The 15493-nt window shown below is 36.5% G+C and overlaps 1 protein-coding gene across 2 annotated transcripts in view; it reads right to left on the bottom strand.

Annotated features, from left to right (window-relative positions):
- IMPG2 (interphotoreceptor matrix proteoglycan 2) overlaps positions 1 to 15493 on the bottom strand; it is a gene marked incomplete at its 5' end in the record, with an annotated part of 68490 nt that overhangs the window by 45909 nt on the left and 7088 nt on the right. For both annotated transcript variants that reach the window (XM_082625714.1, XM_082625715.1), the window contains 2 exons: positions 5377 to 5408; positions 7965 to 8131. In XM_082625714.1, coding sequence (XP_082481840.1) covers positions 5377 to 5408; positions 7965 to 8131 — 199 coding nt within the window. The remainder of the gene's footprint in view (positions 1 to 5376; positions 5409 to 7964; positions 8132 to 15493) is intronic.

The following is a 15493-nucleotide window of genomic DNA, read 5'->3' as shown; positions in this document are numbered from 1 at the left end:
AAAGCAATTTTCTCAGGGTCACACAAAGACTTGATGACCCAAGGCCATACCTAAAATTCCTAACCATATCCAGTTCGCTTTTCAATGATAATAATAGCAAGAATGACTACAACTAAATTTATGTCAAACATTGTGTTAAGTGCTTTATCTTGGTTAACTCACTTAATTCTGGCATCAATCTTAAAAGGAAGACACTATTATCCCCATTTATGCATATGAGGAAACTAATGATAGAAGAGATTAAGAATTTGCTCAGGGTCACACAGCTAGCCAATGAAGGAGCTGTGATGTAAAACAGGCCCACTTGATTCCAGAAACCTCACTCTTACCCACATTAATTCCACACCACATGGACTTTATGTGACCCATATTCCCTAGAAAAGCAACCAAGATGGTTTTACTTGGTCTTAATGATAGTGGTGTACATAAACTAAAAGACCTAAAAGTCAAAATGTGTAAGGACCAAGAAAGAGGAAGGGAAACCCAGTCAAAGCTGGAGAGCAATCAAGTATGAAGAACAAAGAGGTCAAAGTAAAACAAAGCACAATACTACAGTAACTAGAATAGGAAGTTGGGATGGCATGGCAGAGAAACCAGACCTCACCTGGGGTTGGTCAAATTGTCCCCCAAATTAAAATCAAATTTAAGCTAATTCTCTAAGTAAACACTCAGAATGGAGAAGTCTGCTCACTTCAGTAGAACTAGATTTCACTTACTAAATTCAAAATAACATTATTTTAATGATGGTAAGTAGGCAACTCTCAGTAACTCAAATCGTTTGTCTAACACTTAATCCCTCATCCTCCCACATTTCCTTCAAAAGAGTAACAAGAATCCTTTCACATTTTCTCATTAGGTGTGCTTCCTGCAGGGATACCCTAAAATGTGACTCACAACAGAACTAGAACAGAGTAGTATTGAGTTTGGAGACAGAAATGCTTCATTTCTAGGCCAACCCACAAATTTGAAGTTGGTCAGCTAAGACCTTTAGCTTAATACCAGCAGCAAACGACCCCCTACTGTCTCATTTTCTCAGTTTATCCAGCTCATAATTTATTCCTCACAACTACTACCTAATCATGTCAGTGGAATTCAGATGGAATTGTGTCAAAAGACATCATAGCCACATGGAATATATGTTTAAAAATACAGTAAAACAAGCCAACAATACTTTCATATCTAGATTACTACTCCCCTTTACAATTTACTATACTTTGCTCTGCTCTAGAATCTGTTAACTGTAATGAGCATGTGACAACAAAAGAACATAAGGCAAGGAATTAGGAAATCTGGGTTCTAGTCCCAGATGTATCACCAACTTTGTGTATAACTTGGGAAAATACCTCAGTTGCTCTGGGCCTCAAGAATTAATCTCTAAAATAGGAACATCTCCTGCCCTACCAACTTCACAAGGGTGCTGATGAAAACTAAATAAAATATTATATGCAGAGGCATTAGGAAAAGAGGCAAGGTGCCATTGTTGGGGGGGCGTATCACAGAGGCAAGGTGCCATTGTTGGGAAGCGCACAAGGAGAGGGGCGGGACCGCCATAGAAGCTTCTTTCTCTGCAGCAGGGCACTGCCTACACGAGCTCCAGGTGCAAGCTGCTGCTGCCATCTTGGACTCGAGAGGCGGCTCGGACCCACTGCCCCCGCCTTCCTCAGAGCATGTGCGTAGGGCCACGCACCTGCACACCCTCTATCAAGGGGATAAAGGACAGCACATGCTGAGGAAAGAGACAGCAAGCATTCAAACCAAAAACAGCCCTCACACCAAAAAAATATTAAACCCACACGAGCTATGCAGGGATGATCTGGCATATAAATAGCCCTCCAAGACTACAGTAGATCATTGTTTCTCCTAAACTCATAGAATGAGAGAAATATAAGTAAAATGAAGATGCAGAGGAACCACTCCCAGTTAAAAGACCAAGAGAATTCCCCTGAAGGAACAAACAATGAAACAGACCTCTTCAGTCTAATAGACACTGAGTTCAAAAAGGAGGTAATGAAAATGTTGAAGGCATTAAGAAAGGTTATCGACAGAAATTCAGATTACTGTAAAAAGGAACTAGAAACTATAAGGAGGTACCAAGAAAAATTAGAAAATTCATTTGCTGAGACAAAAGCTGAGCTAAAGGCAATGAATAGCAGAATGAATAATGCAGAAGAAAGAATAAGTGATCTGGAAGATAGAATAATGGAAATTACCCAATCAAAACAGCAGACAGGAAACAAATGAAAAAAATGAAAGCAATATATGAGATAATATGGGATAATACAAAGCATGCCAATCTATGCATAATAGGGATTCCAGAAGGAGAAGAAAGAGAAAAGGGGATGGAAAATGTATTTGAATAAATTATGACTGGAGCAAAGGGGAGATGTTTTCAAGATGTCTGGCTGGAGACAAGTGCTGGAGGAGGGCTTTTTGTAAAACAGGTAACCTGGGAACACTTGAGCATGTTTAAATGCTAATGAGCAGTTAGTAACAGGAGAAGTTGAAGACTCAGGAGAGAGAGAAAAACAATGACAGGTTGGTGTCTAAAGGGTAAGATGGGATGTGAGGTCCTGAGTAAGGTGGAAAATGCTTTTTTTTAATAGACTTGCCAGATGATAGTAGGGGGAAGGTTAAATTGGTACACAGCAGACTATTTGGTACAAGCCATATGTTGGCAGATAGGTTAGAGTTCATGTAGAAGAAGCAATTTAAATTACAGACAAGTATTGTGGTAAGCAGAATAATGGTCTCCCAAAGATGTCCACACGCTAATCTGCAGAACCTGTGACTACTGTTAGGTTACATGCAAAGGGGAATTAAGGTAGCAGATGGAATTAAGGTTGCTAATCAGCTGGCCTTAAGGAAGAGGGTGTATCCTGGTTTATCTAGGTAGGCCCAATGTAAATGTGGAAGAAGGAGGCAGAAGAGTGTCAGAGTGATAGAATGTGAGAAAGTCTCGACCAGCCACTGCTAACTTTGAAGATGGAAGGGGGTCATAAGTCAACGAGTGTGGGCAGCCTCTAGAAGCTAAAAAACACAAGAAAACAGATTCTCCCCTAGAGCCTCCAGAAAGGTAACGCAGACCTGCCAACACCTTGAGACTCATGTCAAACTTTTGAACTACAGAACTGTAAGATAAATTTGTGGGGTTTTGTTTTTGTTTTTGTTTTTGTTTTGCGGTACGCAGGCCTCTCACTGTTGTGGCCTCTCCCATTGCAGAGCACAGGCTCTGGACGTGCAGGCTCAGTGGTCATGGTTCACTGGCCTAGCCGCTCCGTGGCATGTGGGATCGTCCCAGACTGGGGCACGAATCCGTGTCCCCTGCATCGGCAGGCGGACTCTCAACCACTGCGCCACCAGGGAAGCCCAAATTTGTGTTTTTTTAAGCTACCAAAGCTTGTGGTAATTTGTTGCAGCAGAAATAGAAAACTAGTACCAGAATCTCAACACAGAAAATTAGAGTAATCTCAAGAAAATCATAAAAATAAATTTAAATATAGAAAAGTGACGGGCAAATTAAGGGTTTTAAGGGATGACTATAATATTCAGCTTAAAGAAAGAGGGGCTTAGTGAATTCCTACACCACTCCCATGGTTTCATTCCCAGTGTTACCTAACTCCAGGTCACCTCATTTCAGCAAGTACCATTTCAGCAAGTACCACAACTTTTCATCCCGCCCCAACCTGGTCTGCTCTAGTTTCATGGGAAGGATACCAACTTTTAAATTCTCAAAATTCAGTTATATTTTTGTTCATCTGTATTGCTATTTTTACTCATGCCCTATTTTCTAAGGATGGTGCATAGTATTTTGAGTCTCCTCGTTTATCTAGGACATACAGTGACTTATCAATAAAATTATGTGACACAGTCAGTTCTCTTATGATGTTTATTTATGAATGTTTCAACATGATTAACACATCAGGAAAACTAAGCATAATAAGAATTTCTCTTCTACACATACACAATTTCATTACAAGAAATAGTAGGTGAATGCAGAAAACTGCACCCAGTTGAAGTGAGCTATGTAGGAATACACAAACTACACTTCAAACATCTTCCAGCTACCTCTGTTCACCTCATGTGTTATGACACCAATCCCCATATGGTATTACAACTTTCCATCCTGTTTCAGATAACCTTCCTTCCACCACTTTATAATAACTCACAAGCTACAATCTTTCCAATGTCCATTTTCACAGGTAAACTCCAAGGCTTCTTCCAGGTTAAGAGCCATATTTATTATGGTTTTTATATACTTCTTAACCATATAAGATATGTAAGATGTTCTATCATTTTTATTACATACAACCATGAAGATTACTGGCACTGGTAGGACCCACAAGATTATTTAGTCTACTGCATCACGTGTTGCAATGGCAATCACAAGTAACCTCCGAGCTCTGGCTCTCAGAGGTGAAGAACACACATTTAAAGCACCACATGGCCCCACATCTAAGCAGGAGCTCAATCCCAGGCCCCAGCATAGACTCAGTGGTACTGTTAGCTGTATGAAGTGAGACCACAAGGAGTCCCACTTTCCTCCTGTTTACTCATGTTTGATTTGAAACTTACATATACCCCACTACAACCCACAGCTGTACTCCAGCTATGCTTTTGCCTGGACTCTGCTGCCCAGGCTAGACCTCCGGACACTGACTCACCTAGTTGGTTTTTCAATCTAATTTGAGGCAAAATTCTGGACTCTGACCTGAATTGCATGCCCTAGTGATGTTTTTCAAAAAAAATCACTTACATGCCAGCATAATCTAGATATTTTGAGTATGGATAGAATTGGAAATCTTTAGTCCCTGTAGGCTCAAAATCCCTCACCTTCCATGATCTGCTTTGTTCTGCTACTGTTCAGGAGCCAGAAATGACCTTAATCCTAAGCCTAAAGGCCCACAGAGCCAAGACTCATACCACTGGAGGATTCATCAAGGCTGTGCTATTCCTATGCTTCAACATCATAATCGTCATTACACAATAAAGTGACCCACACCACAACCCATCATTTAGTATACCATCCTCCACTAAGGTGTAGCATTTTAGATCAATATTATCATTAGCCTGTAAGCCTCAGCAAGAGTAGATCATTTGGTATTCCATTTCCAAAAATCTATTTTCTCACCCAAGAGAGAGGACCAAGTCTGCCTCCTGGGAAGGTCAGACAGTAAACTAGCACAGTGGCTGCAGAGGTGGTCTGGGAAGGGAAGTGGCCTCAAGATGAGGAAAAGCATTTGAGACTTACCCACAGGCCTGGTCATTGCAGGAACTGGCAAGAAAACAGGAAGGAATCATCAAATGTGGGGTGAGTCTAGGAATAGGTATGATACATGTCTGTTGCCAAGCATGAACTTAGGCAAAAAAGACACTCACCTGCTTACAGTTTCCTTTGTGTATGTCAGTTTCTAAGGAAAACAAAGATACAAAAATGACCATGTGAATTAATGACAGTTAATAAGCAGTAAACAAAATGTATCGCATCTAGAACACTAATGCCATAACACAGAATCTATGTTATTATCTCTATGGCTAGAGAAATAGTTAAAGCAAAGGTACTAATGATGCCAAGTTTGTTTTGCGACTGCAAGAATGTCCTGACACTCAAGTCTCTGTGTATGTGCACAAAAGTCCCTGTGCTGTCTTAATGGGCACAGATTAACAGACTTCACCTGCTAATCATTCCAAAAAGATCTACAGGTAAGAGATTGGTAGAGTTTTACATTAACCTTCCATGGACTTAGAACCAAACTGTTTTGTGATCTTATACATTTATAGAAACTCTCATCACAGACCAATATAATCATGTGGATAAAATAACTATGAAATCTGATTCTCTAGAATTCAGACAAAAAGATAAATTGTCTGATAAACAGTTGGATTATTCCTCTGGGGCATTTCAAAGCAAATTGTCTCCAAGTTTCCTCTAAATTAGTGGTTTTATTTTGAAACCAATACGATAAAAAGAACACTAATTTGGAATCAGAAGAATTCCATTTTCTCTTTCTTAGCTATGGAGGTAAATCCCGAAATCTCTCTGGTGCTGGGCCTCAATTTCCTTATCTGTAAAATGGAGAGACTATTACTCTAAATAATTCCCAAAATATTTATAAATAACTCAGGCTCTTACTATACAGACTCTCCTAGAATGATCTCAGCCACTCTTTTTTGCTTCTTTTTTAATTTCAACCATACAGCAGCTTCAACTATGATTTTATTTCCTTTAATTAATCTCTCTCAAGATACATATAAACATATAGCAAAATCATCATTTTATCAGGTTATACTATTAGCTTTAAAATTTTATAGGCCAGCATGGTGGTTATTTGTACAATTGCTGGCGTTCTGAGTTCTGATAAAGGGTGTCAACCACATAAATTCACCACCTATGTGTAAACAGTTGTTGTTATATTTAAAATCAAGCTAAAAAAACCCCAGAATGTATATATATGTAAAACTGAATCACTTTGCTATACAGCAGAAATCAACACAACACTGTAAATCAACTATATTTCAATTTAAGGAAAAAAAAAGGTAAAATCAAGCTTCCTTCAGATTTTGAACAGCCAGTGATTGCTTAAGTAATGTTCTCAGCCACTCTTATGATTTCAATTACTACCTCAAGGCTGGTGATCCCTAGAGCTGTATTTATAACCCAGATCACTCTTCTTGGCTTCATGCCTAAATATCAAGCAATTCACATTTCACAAATGGCTCAAAACAACACATTAAAAAGCAAACTCACTCTCCCTGTCAGCATCTACAAGCTGCTTCTCTGCCTGAGTTCTCAGTTTTAGTCATCCAAGCTAGAAACTGGGAGGCTTCCTGGGCCATTCTTTCATCCTATCCCACTCCCATCCAATCCATCACAGAGTCCTACTAATCTTTTTCCTACTTACATCCCCTATGCTCCCTTTCTCTATCTCATGGTCTAGTTAGGAATCTCATCCCCTTGGCCCTGGAATCGTGACTGATCTCTGCTCATCTTGTCCCCTCTAATCTATCACATGGCGTATAGAAACCATAATAATCATTTTACAATTCAAAACTGTCCAATCAGCCCCCATGACTTACCTACTTACAACCCTTCAATGGTTTCCTATCAACTATAAACTTGTTAAGTTATCCACCCCTCCAGTCTGGTCCCCTGTCAATTCTACTCTTCTGATATATTGGCCCACATATACATATACAACTAATAATAATAAAATGTAAGAAGTACAACATTAAAGAATGAATAAAGAATTATGGAGTTCAAAGGATTATGGGAGCTAAATCTGCTAGGCTGGGGGTTGATTCCTCACAAAGGAGGTTACATCTGATCTGAGGACATGTAGGACTTGAACAAAAGGAAGAAGGATATAAAGAGCCTATCACACAGCATGAGCAATCTACCACATATATCTAAACAGTTTCATTCTCTTGTCATGAATACATGCAGGCAACATGAAAAGGGGAAGGTGGGCAGATAATTTGTCTATATGCATGCTTATTTATCCTTTGCTAAGAGTAAACTAAATCTAAAACAAGGAAAACAAGTAAGCAAATTCATTAATTAGAATCACATTTATACTTTACTAAACATTTATCCAATGACCTATATCCTCTATCTTAATTAGAGTCGTTTGCACCACTCTGAATTGATAAGATGAAAAACCCTGGCAAGAATGTTTGACTCTCACAGATTTATACTCTTAGCCTAAATCTTTGCTGAGTATTATTTCCAAATATTTACACTTATAAACAAGCGTGAGGCTCTTGCTGGGTTAACAATGCTTATTATAATGGCCAGAGCTAGGGATACAAAGACTAAGCCACCCTGTGGTAGGTCACTTGAACAACCTAATTCAACAAAAAAGAGTAATGCAGGGATTTGGCATTTGCTCTTTCTTCCTTTAGGCCTGAGCTATGTGTACGCGCTCCTACAACAGTCCAGTAATTTCTTCCCTTGTTACTACATTTACCTTCATAATTAAGCTTCTATGTTCCACAGACTGACTAAAATGTGTGCCCATTTCAAATATAGTTGTGATTCCATCCTCACACAAATTCATCCAGTAATGATATTCTTCACGCCCAGGAAGTCGATCCCAAAAAGTCCTGAAGGCTTCCCAGACAGCTTCCTGGCATACTGAAAAACAAACAGAGAGGTATTTTTACAGAAAGCACTTCGGGGTTCTCACAATAAGAGGGGAAAATGTGTGTGTGTGTGTGTGTGTGTGTGTGTGGAAGGGTGGCAGTATACGTAACTCTGGATTATCTGCTCAATTTTTCTGTAGACCTAAAACTTCTCCAAAAAATAAAATCTATTAATTTTTAAAAAGATGTGAGAACTAAAAAGAAAAGAAAATGATATTCAGAAGAAACATACTGCTGTATTAAAATGAAAGCTAATTTAATGTATCTGCTAAGTTATTTCAAAGCATCAACTCTGAAAGGACACTAAACAGGCTGTCTGCACATTTTATACAGCACTAAGTGTATTGCTATCCTGTAACCATTTCAGTGTCCTGGTGCAGGGCACTGCGCACAACAGATGGGATGAGAGAGAAGAGGAGGAGGGTGGTAAGGGAGAAAGATGGATTTAAATGGACAGAGATCAAGGAAATTATTTTTCATCTCAAGAGGACTGAATGCTAATCCACCAGCATATCGAGATAGAGGCCCTGAACTCACTGAGTCAGAAGGATCTCTAGCGCTAGCCTCATTGTGTATTAGCTTGATAACTGAGAGTAACTGACCTAGCCAGTCAACATTTCAAGGTACTCATCTCTCTTTTTTAATGAGAGGAATAATAACTGCTTTACTTAATTTATCTATGAGAGTATTTTATAAACTACATAGTGTTACATGAATATTAAATGTTATTATCATATTGGATTCTGGTTGTCCAACAGTTATTTGATGGAAGAAGAATCCCAGACTAAAAAAAGCTCTTAGGCTTTAACAGAGATTAAAATATATGAATATTGAGAGTTTCTCTATCAACTGATTTTTCAGGGTTAAATTGAATGAACCTTTGGTTGCAAACTTAGTTTCTTTTTCAGTGAGCTAACTACATTCTTAATCCTGTTCTTTAGAACCTTTGACCCTACAGCATACAGAAGACTCCAACAGAGACTGACTGAGGCAGAGGTGACCACTTGTAGATTCAAGTTCTTCCTTTCTTCCTCTTTAAACTTCCAAATGACAGCTTAGTACACACCAGAAGACAATGCAAAGATGAAAGTCTGGGTTGGTAAAAACAAACAAAAAGCGAATGTCTACAAGATCTGGTTATGAGATGAGATGATTCAAAGAAAGTATTAAAAGTACTGTAAGACCAAATAACTATATATCTATGAGAAAAAATAAATCTCAATAACGTCTTCACAATATACATAAAATAATTTGAAATATGAAAGCTAATACTTTGAAGGTCCTAAAAGAAAACACAGAAGAATATATACATGACCTGAAGATAAGCAAAGATTTCATAGACAGGACTCAGAAAGCAACAACTATAAAAGAAAAAACAAAAAACCGATATTAGAATTCATCAAAACTAAAAACTTCTGCTCATCAAAGATGCTATTAATAAAAATGAATAGGTAAGCCATACCTCTGGCAGAAAATATTCAAAATACATATATCTGTAAAGAACTAGTATTTAGGATATTTAAAGGATTTCTACAACTCCCTAACAAAAAGGCAAACAATCCAATTTTTAAAATATGGAAGAGACTGAAGCACACACTTTACAAAGGACGAGATACAAAGAGTCAATGAGTATGTGAAAAAGTGCTCTGTCATTCATTCTTCAGAGAAATGGAAATTGAACCACCCACACATGAACCAGAGAGGCTAAAATTTTTTACATTGACAATATCAAATTTTGGAGAGAATGTGGAACAAACACAACCCTCATTTTTGGCAAGAATGAAAAATAGTACAACCACTTTGGAAAAAGTACTGGTAGTTTCTTATATAACTAAATATACACCAAACCTATGACCCAGTAACCCCCCTCCTAGGTATTCCTTCAAGCAAGACATAAGCACATATCCACAGAAAGACTTATGTTCAATGCTAGAGCAGCTTTATTCATAATAACTTAAAAAAGAAAACAACTCAGGTATCCATCAACAGGAAAATAAACAAACATATGGTCACATAATGGAATCAAAAGGAACAAATTACTAATTCATACAAAAACATGAATGAATCTCAAAAGGCTGAGTCAAAGAAGCCTTACACAAAAGAGTTCATACTATTCTACTTATATAAAGTCCTAGATAGGTGAAACTAAGCTATGGTTTAAAAAAATTAGAAGAGTGGTCACCTGGTAGTTGGGGTTGAGAAGGGAGGACTGTCTTGGAAGGGGAATAAGGGAACTTTCTGTGGTGGCACTATCCCCAAATTTAAGAGAGGTTTGGATTACATCAATGTGTGCATTAGTCAAAACTCACCAAATGATATTCTTAAGATTTATGCATTTCACTCTATGTAAATTCCACCTTCAGAAAAGTAAACAAATATTAAGCTCTAGTTAATGATATTCATGCTGAAGTTCTACATGGAAATGAAATGATATCTTTAATTTATGAAATACATCTAAGAAATAGGATGGTTGGATAGATAGATATGTGATAAAGCAAATATAAAATGTTAACTGTAGAGCTAGGTGATAAGACTATGGTGTTCACTAAACTATTCTTTCAAATACTTTATATGTTTAAAATATTTTCATAAAATCTTAGAAAAACATTATTGTGTGAGGAAAAATGCAGCTGGAGCATCCAGAAGTGTAGAAATCATACCAGGTTTCATAGCAGGCCTTCCCTTGGCATCTCTCATGAATTCACAGAAGAATAGCATAAGCTGCCTCCTACAAATTATGCTTTGGGGGATGTCATTTCCTGAAAAAATCTCCTAAGAAATCCACTTAAAAACTTACAGAACTAATAAACAAGTTTAGCAAGGTGTCAGGATACAAGGTCAACACATATAAATCAGTTGTATGTCTATACACTAGCAATGAACAAACAAAAAATGAACCTAAGAAAACAGTTCCATTTACAAAAGCATCAAAAATAATAAAATACTTAGGAATAAATTTAACAAACAAAGTACAAAACTTACACTCTGAAAACCAAGAAACACTGTTGAAAAAAATTAAAGACGACATAAATAAATGGAAAAACTTTCCATGTTCATGAATTGGAAGATTTAATTGTTAAACCCCCAACCCCTGCAGATATCAAAACCCTCAGATACTCAATTCCCTTATATAAAATGGTGTAGTATTTGCATGTAACCTATGCACACCCCCCCGTATATGTTAAATCACCTCTAGATTACTTATAATACCTAATGCAATGTAAATGCTATGTAAATAGTTGCCAGCACACGGCAAAATCAAGTTCTGCTTTTTGGAACTTTCTGGAATTTTTTTTCAAGTGTTTTTTTGTTTTTTGTTTGTTTTTAAACTTTTTATTTTATATTGGAGTATAATTGAGTAACAATGTTGTGTTGGTTTCAGGTGTACAGCAAAGTGATTCTGTTATACATATAAATGTATCTATTCTTTTTCAAATTCTTTTCCCATTTAGGTTGTTATATAATATTGAGCACAGTTCCCTGTGTTATACAGTGGGTCTTTGTTGGTTATCCATTTTAAATATAGCAGTGTGTACACGGCAATCCTAAATCCACAGTTGGTTGAATCTGTGGTTGCAGAACCCACAGATACAGAGGGCCAACTGTATCTTCAAAATGATCTGCAGGCTCAATGCAATCCTATCAGAACCCTGGTTTCTTTACAGAAATTAACAAGCTAATTCTAAAATTCATATGAAATTGCAAGGGACCCAGAAGAGTATAAACAGTTTTGCAAAAGAATAACAAATAGATAAAATGGACTTCATCAAAATCAAAACCTTTTGTGCATGGTGAAAAAAAGACCTTTTGTCTTTTGTGAAAGACACCATCAAGAAAATGAAAATACTTTCAAATCATTTGTCTGATAAGGGTCTTGTATCGAGAGTGTATAAAGAATGCTTACAACTCAATGAAAAACAAGATAAATAACCCAAATTTTTAAAAGGCAAAGGATTTGAAGACATTCTTTGAAAGAAGATATTCAAATCCAAGAAGCATATAAAAGGATGCTCAACATTATTAGTCATTAAACAAATGCAAATCAAAACCACAAGATGCCACTTCACACCCATTAGGATGGTTGTAATTTTTTTTTTTTAAGGAAATTATAGTGCTGGCAAAGATGTGTAGAAATCAGAACCTTCATACACTGCTGGTGGGCACAGTACATCTATTTTGGAAAACAATCTGGAAATTCCTCATGTGGTTAAACATATGACTCAGAAATTCTACTCTTAGATATACACCCAAGAGAAATGAAAACAATCCAAATACCCATCAGCTGACAAATGGATAAACCAAAAGTGGTGTATCCATACAATAGAATGTTATTATTTGGCCATAAAAAATAAACTACTCATACATGCTACAACATGGATGAACCTTGAAAACATTATGCTAAGTAAAAGAAGCCAGTCACAAAAGACCATATATTATATTATCTCATTTATATGACAAATCCAGAATAAGCAATTCTATAGAGACAGAAAGTAGATTAGTGGTTACTTAGTCCTGGGGGGAGGGGAAGGGGAGACAGAGTGGTAAGAAAGTGATATCTAAAGGGTGAGGGTTTTTTTGAGGTGATGAAATCTTCTTAAACTGAGTGTGATGATAGTTACTCGTTTCTGTGAATATACTGGAAAACCATTGAATTCTATACATTAAATGAATTAATTGGTATGTTAATTATATCTCAGTAAAACTATAAAAAATGCAATTCCCTCCAGAAAGGTAATACAGTTGACCTTTGAATAATGTGGGTGTTAGGGCACAGACCCTCTGCAGTCAATTCACATATAACTTTACAGTTAGCCCTCCTTATCCACAGTTGCACATCCACATATTTAACCAACCCTGGATCATATAACACTGCAATATGTATTTACTGAAAAAAAAAAGTGAGTAGAAGGGGACCCTCACATTTCAAACCCATTTTGTTCAAGGATCAACTGCACACCCTTAATGTATCCAATGGTTTTCCAATTGGGAATAATAGAATTCAAAACACTTACATTCTGATACAGGAGGAGAATTGGGGGGTAGTCTGGAGTATTCATGCAGCTCAGAGAGGGGAAACCTAGATAGGACAGTACAGGCTCTACAGACAAGAGCAAAACCAGCACTATTTCAAGGAAAGAGGTACTAAGGTGGGCAAAACTCCATCACAGACAAATGCCACATACTTCACTATTTGGCCTATTTGTTCAGAAGTCCTTGTCAAATGATTTTCATGTAGCCTTTAGTTACCACTGGAGATAACTTTCTATTTTTGAGAAGATAACTAATCTACAAAAGCCTCTCTCTGGCAGAGAAACTTGTCCTGGAAACGGGTGGAGGAAGGGTAAATGTAATGACAATATTCTGAAGAAGGAAATGCCGGCATTTAATCTGTCTTTAATCCTGTTACTAGGACTCAGGCTGTGCATCTTATCTAGTACACAGAAATCTAGAATGGAGCAAAGTCTTTTTTTTAGGGTAATATAATTTCCTTTCAGAATCGTGGAGCCCAAAGCATGAGAACAGTTAATTTGGTGCAGTAAGACAAGAAAAAGAAATAAAAGGCATACAAATTGGAAGATAAGAAGTAAAACTATATCTTTATTTGCAGATGAAATAATCACCCATGTAGAAAACCTTAAGGAGTAATATTAAGAACCTACTAGAACTAGTAAGTGATTTTAACAAAGTTACAGAATAAAAGATCAATACACATAAATCAGTTGTATGTCTATATGCTAGCAAGGAACAATCAGAGACCAAATTTTTTTAAAATAGTGTTAACAATAGCATGAAAAAAGTGAAATAAATCTGACAAAAAGATGTGTAAGATCTATACACTGAAAATTACAAAACACTGTTGAGAGAAACTGACAGAGATCTAAATAAATGGAGGGATATATCCACAGATCAGAAGAGTCAATATTGTTAAGATTATAATTATTCACAAATTGATCAATAAATTCAACACAATCCCAATCAAAATCCCAGTAGCCTCTTGTATACAAATTGGCAAGATGATTATAATATTTATATGGAAGACAAAGGACCTAGCATAACCAAACAAATTTAAAAAGGAACAAAGTTGAAGGACTTGCACTATCTTATTCAAAGACTTATTATAAAGCTTACAGTAATCAAGACAGTTAGGTATTGGCATAAAAACAAAGAGATCTGTGTAAAAGAATGAAAAGTGAAGTAATAGACCCATCATATACAGAAGACTGACTTTCAACAAAGGTTCAGCGGCAAGGAAAGATAATCTTTTTAATAAATGATGCTGGAACAACTGACTATGCAAAAGCAAAAATATTTAACTTTGATCCATATACATCAAATACAAAAATTAACTCAAAGTAGATCATAGACCTGAATGTAAAACCTAAAAGTTATAAAATTTCTATCAGAAAAACCAGGAGAAAGTCTTTGTGATTCTGAGCTGAGCAAATTTAGATGCAACACCAAAAGCAAGCATGATGCAAAAAAACCCTGATAAACCGGACTTTATCAAAATTTAAAACTTCTGTTCCTCAAAAGACATTGTTAAGAAAACAAAAAGACAAACCAAACATTGGAAGAAAATTTATGCAAAACATATATCTGACAAAGAACTGGTATTTGGAACACATAAAGAACTCTTACAACTCAATAATAGAACAAAAAATCCAATTTTTTTTTAGAGGAGCAAAATATTCGAATAGACTCTTCACCAAAACAGATATACAAATGGCAAATGAGCACATGAAAAAGTGCACATCATTAGCCATCAAGAAAATGCAAGTTAAAACCACAATAGATGTTACTTCATATCTGCTAGAATGGTTACAGTTTAAAAAGACTGACTATACCAAGCATTGCACAGATGTGGAAAAATTGGAATCCCAATATACAGCTGTTGGTACAACTACACTGGAAAACAGTTTTGGCAGTTTCTTAAAAAGTTAAACATAGAGCTATCATGTGACCCACCCACTACACTCCTATTAACCAACAGATATAAAAAGCATATGTTCACACAAAAAACTGTACAAAAATGTTCATGACAGCTTTCTTCATAATCCCCAATAACTGAAAACCACCCAAATATCCCAAGATGCAGTATATCCATAAAATGGAATAATACCCAACAGTAAATGGTAACTACTGATACACAAAAAAATCATGGATGAGTCTCAAAACAAACTAAGTAAAAGAAGCTAGACAAAAAAAAAAAAAAAGAGTACACAGTATGAAGACATTGAAAATGTGTAGAAAACGCAAACGATACATAGTAGAAAAAGTGTAGAAAATGCAAATGATACATAGTAATAGAAAGCAGATTAGTTGTTGCCTCAGCACTGAGGTCAAGGGAGGTGCT

The sequence above is a fragment of the Mesoplodon mirus genome (genome assembly GCF_964341445.2).
Source record: "Mesoplodon mirus genome assembly, chromosome: 6".
NCBI lineage: Eukaryota > Metazoa > Chordata > Mammalia > Artiodactyla > Ziphiidae > Mesoplodon > Mesoplodon mirus.
This window is presented reverse-complemented; position numbering and strand designations above follow the sequence as displayed.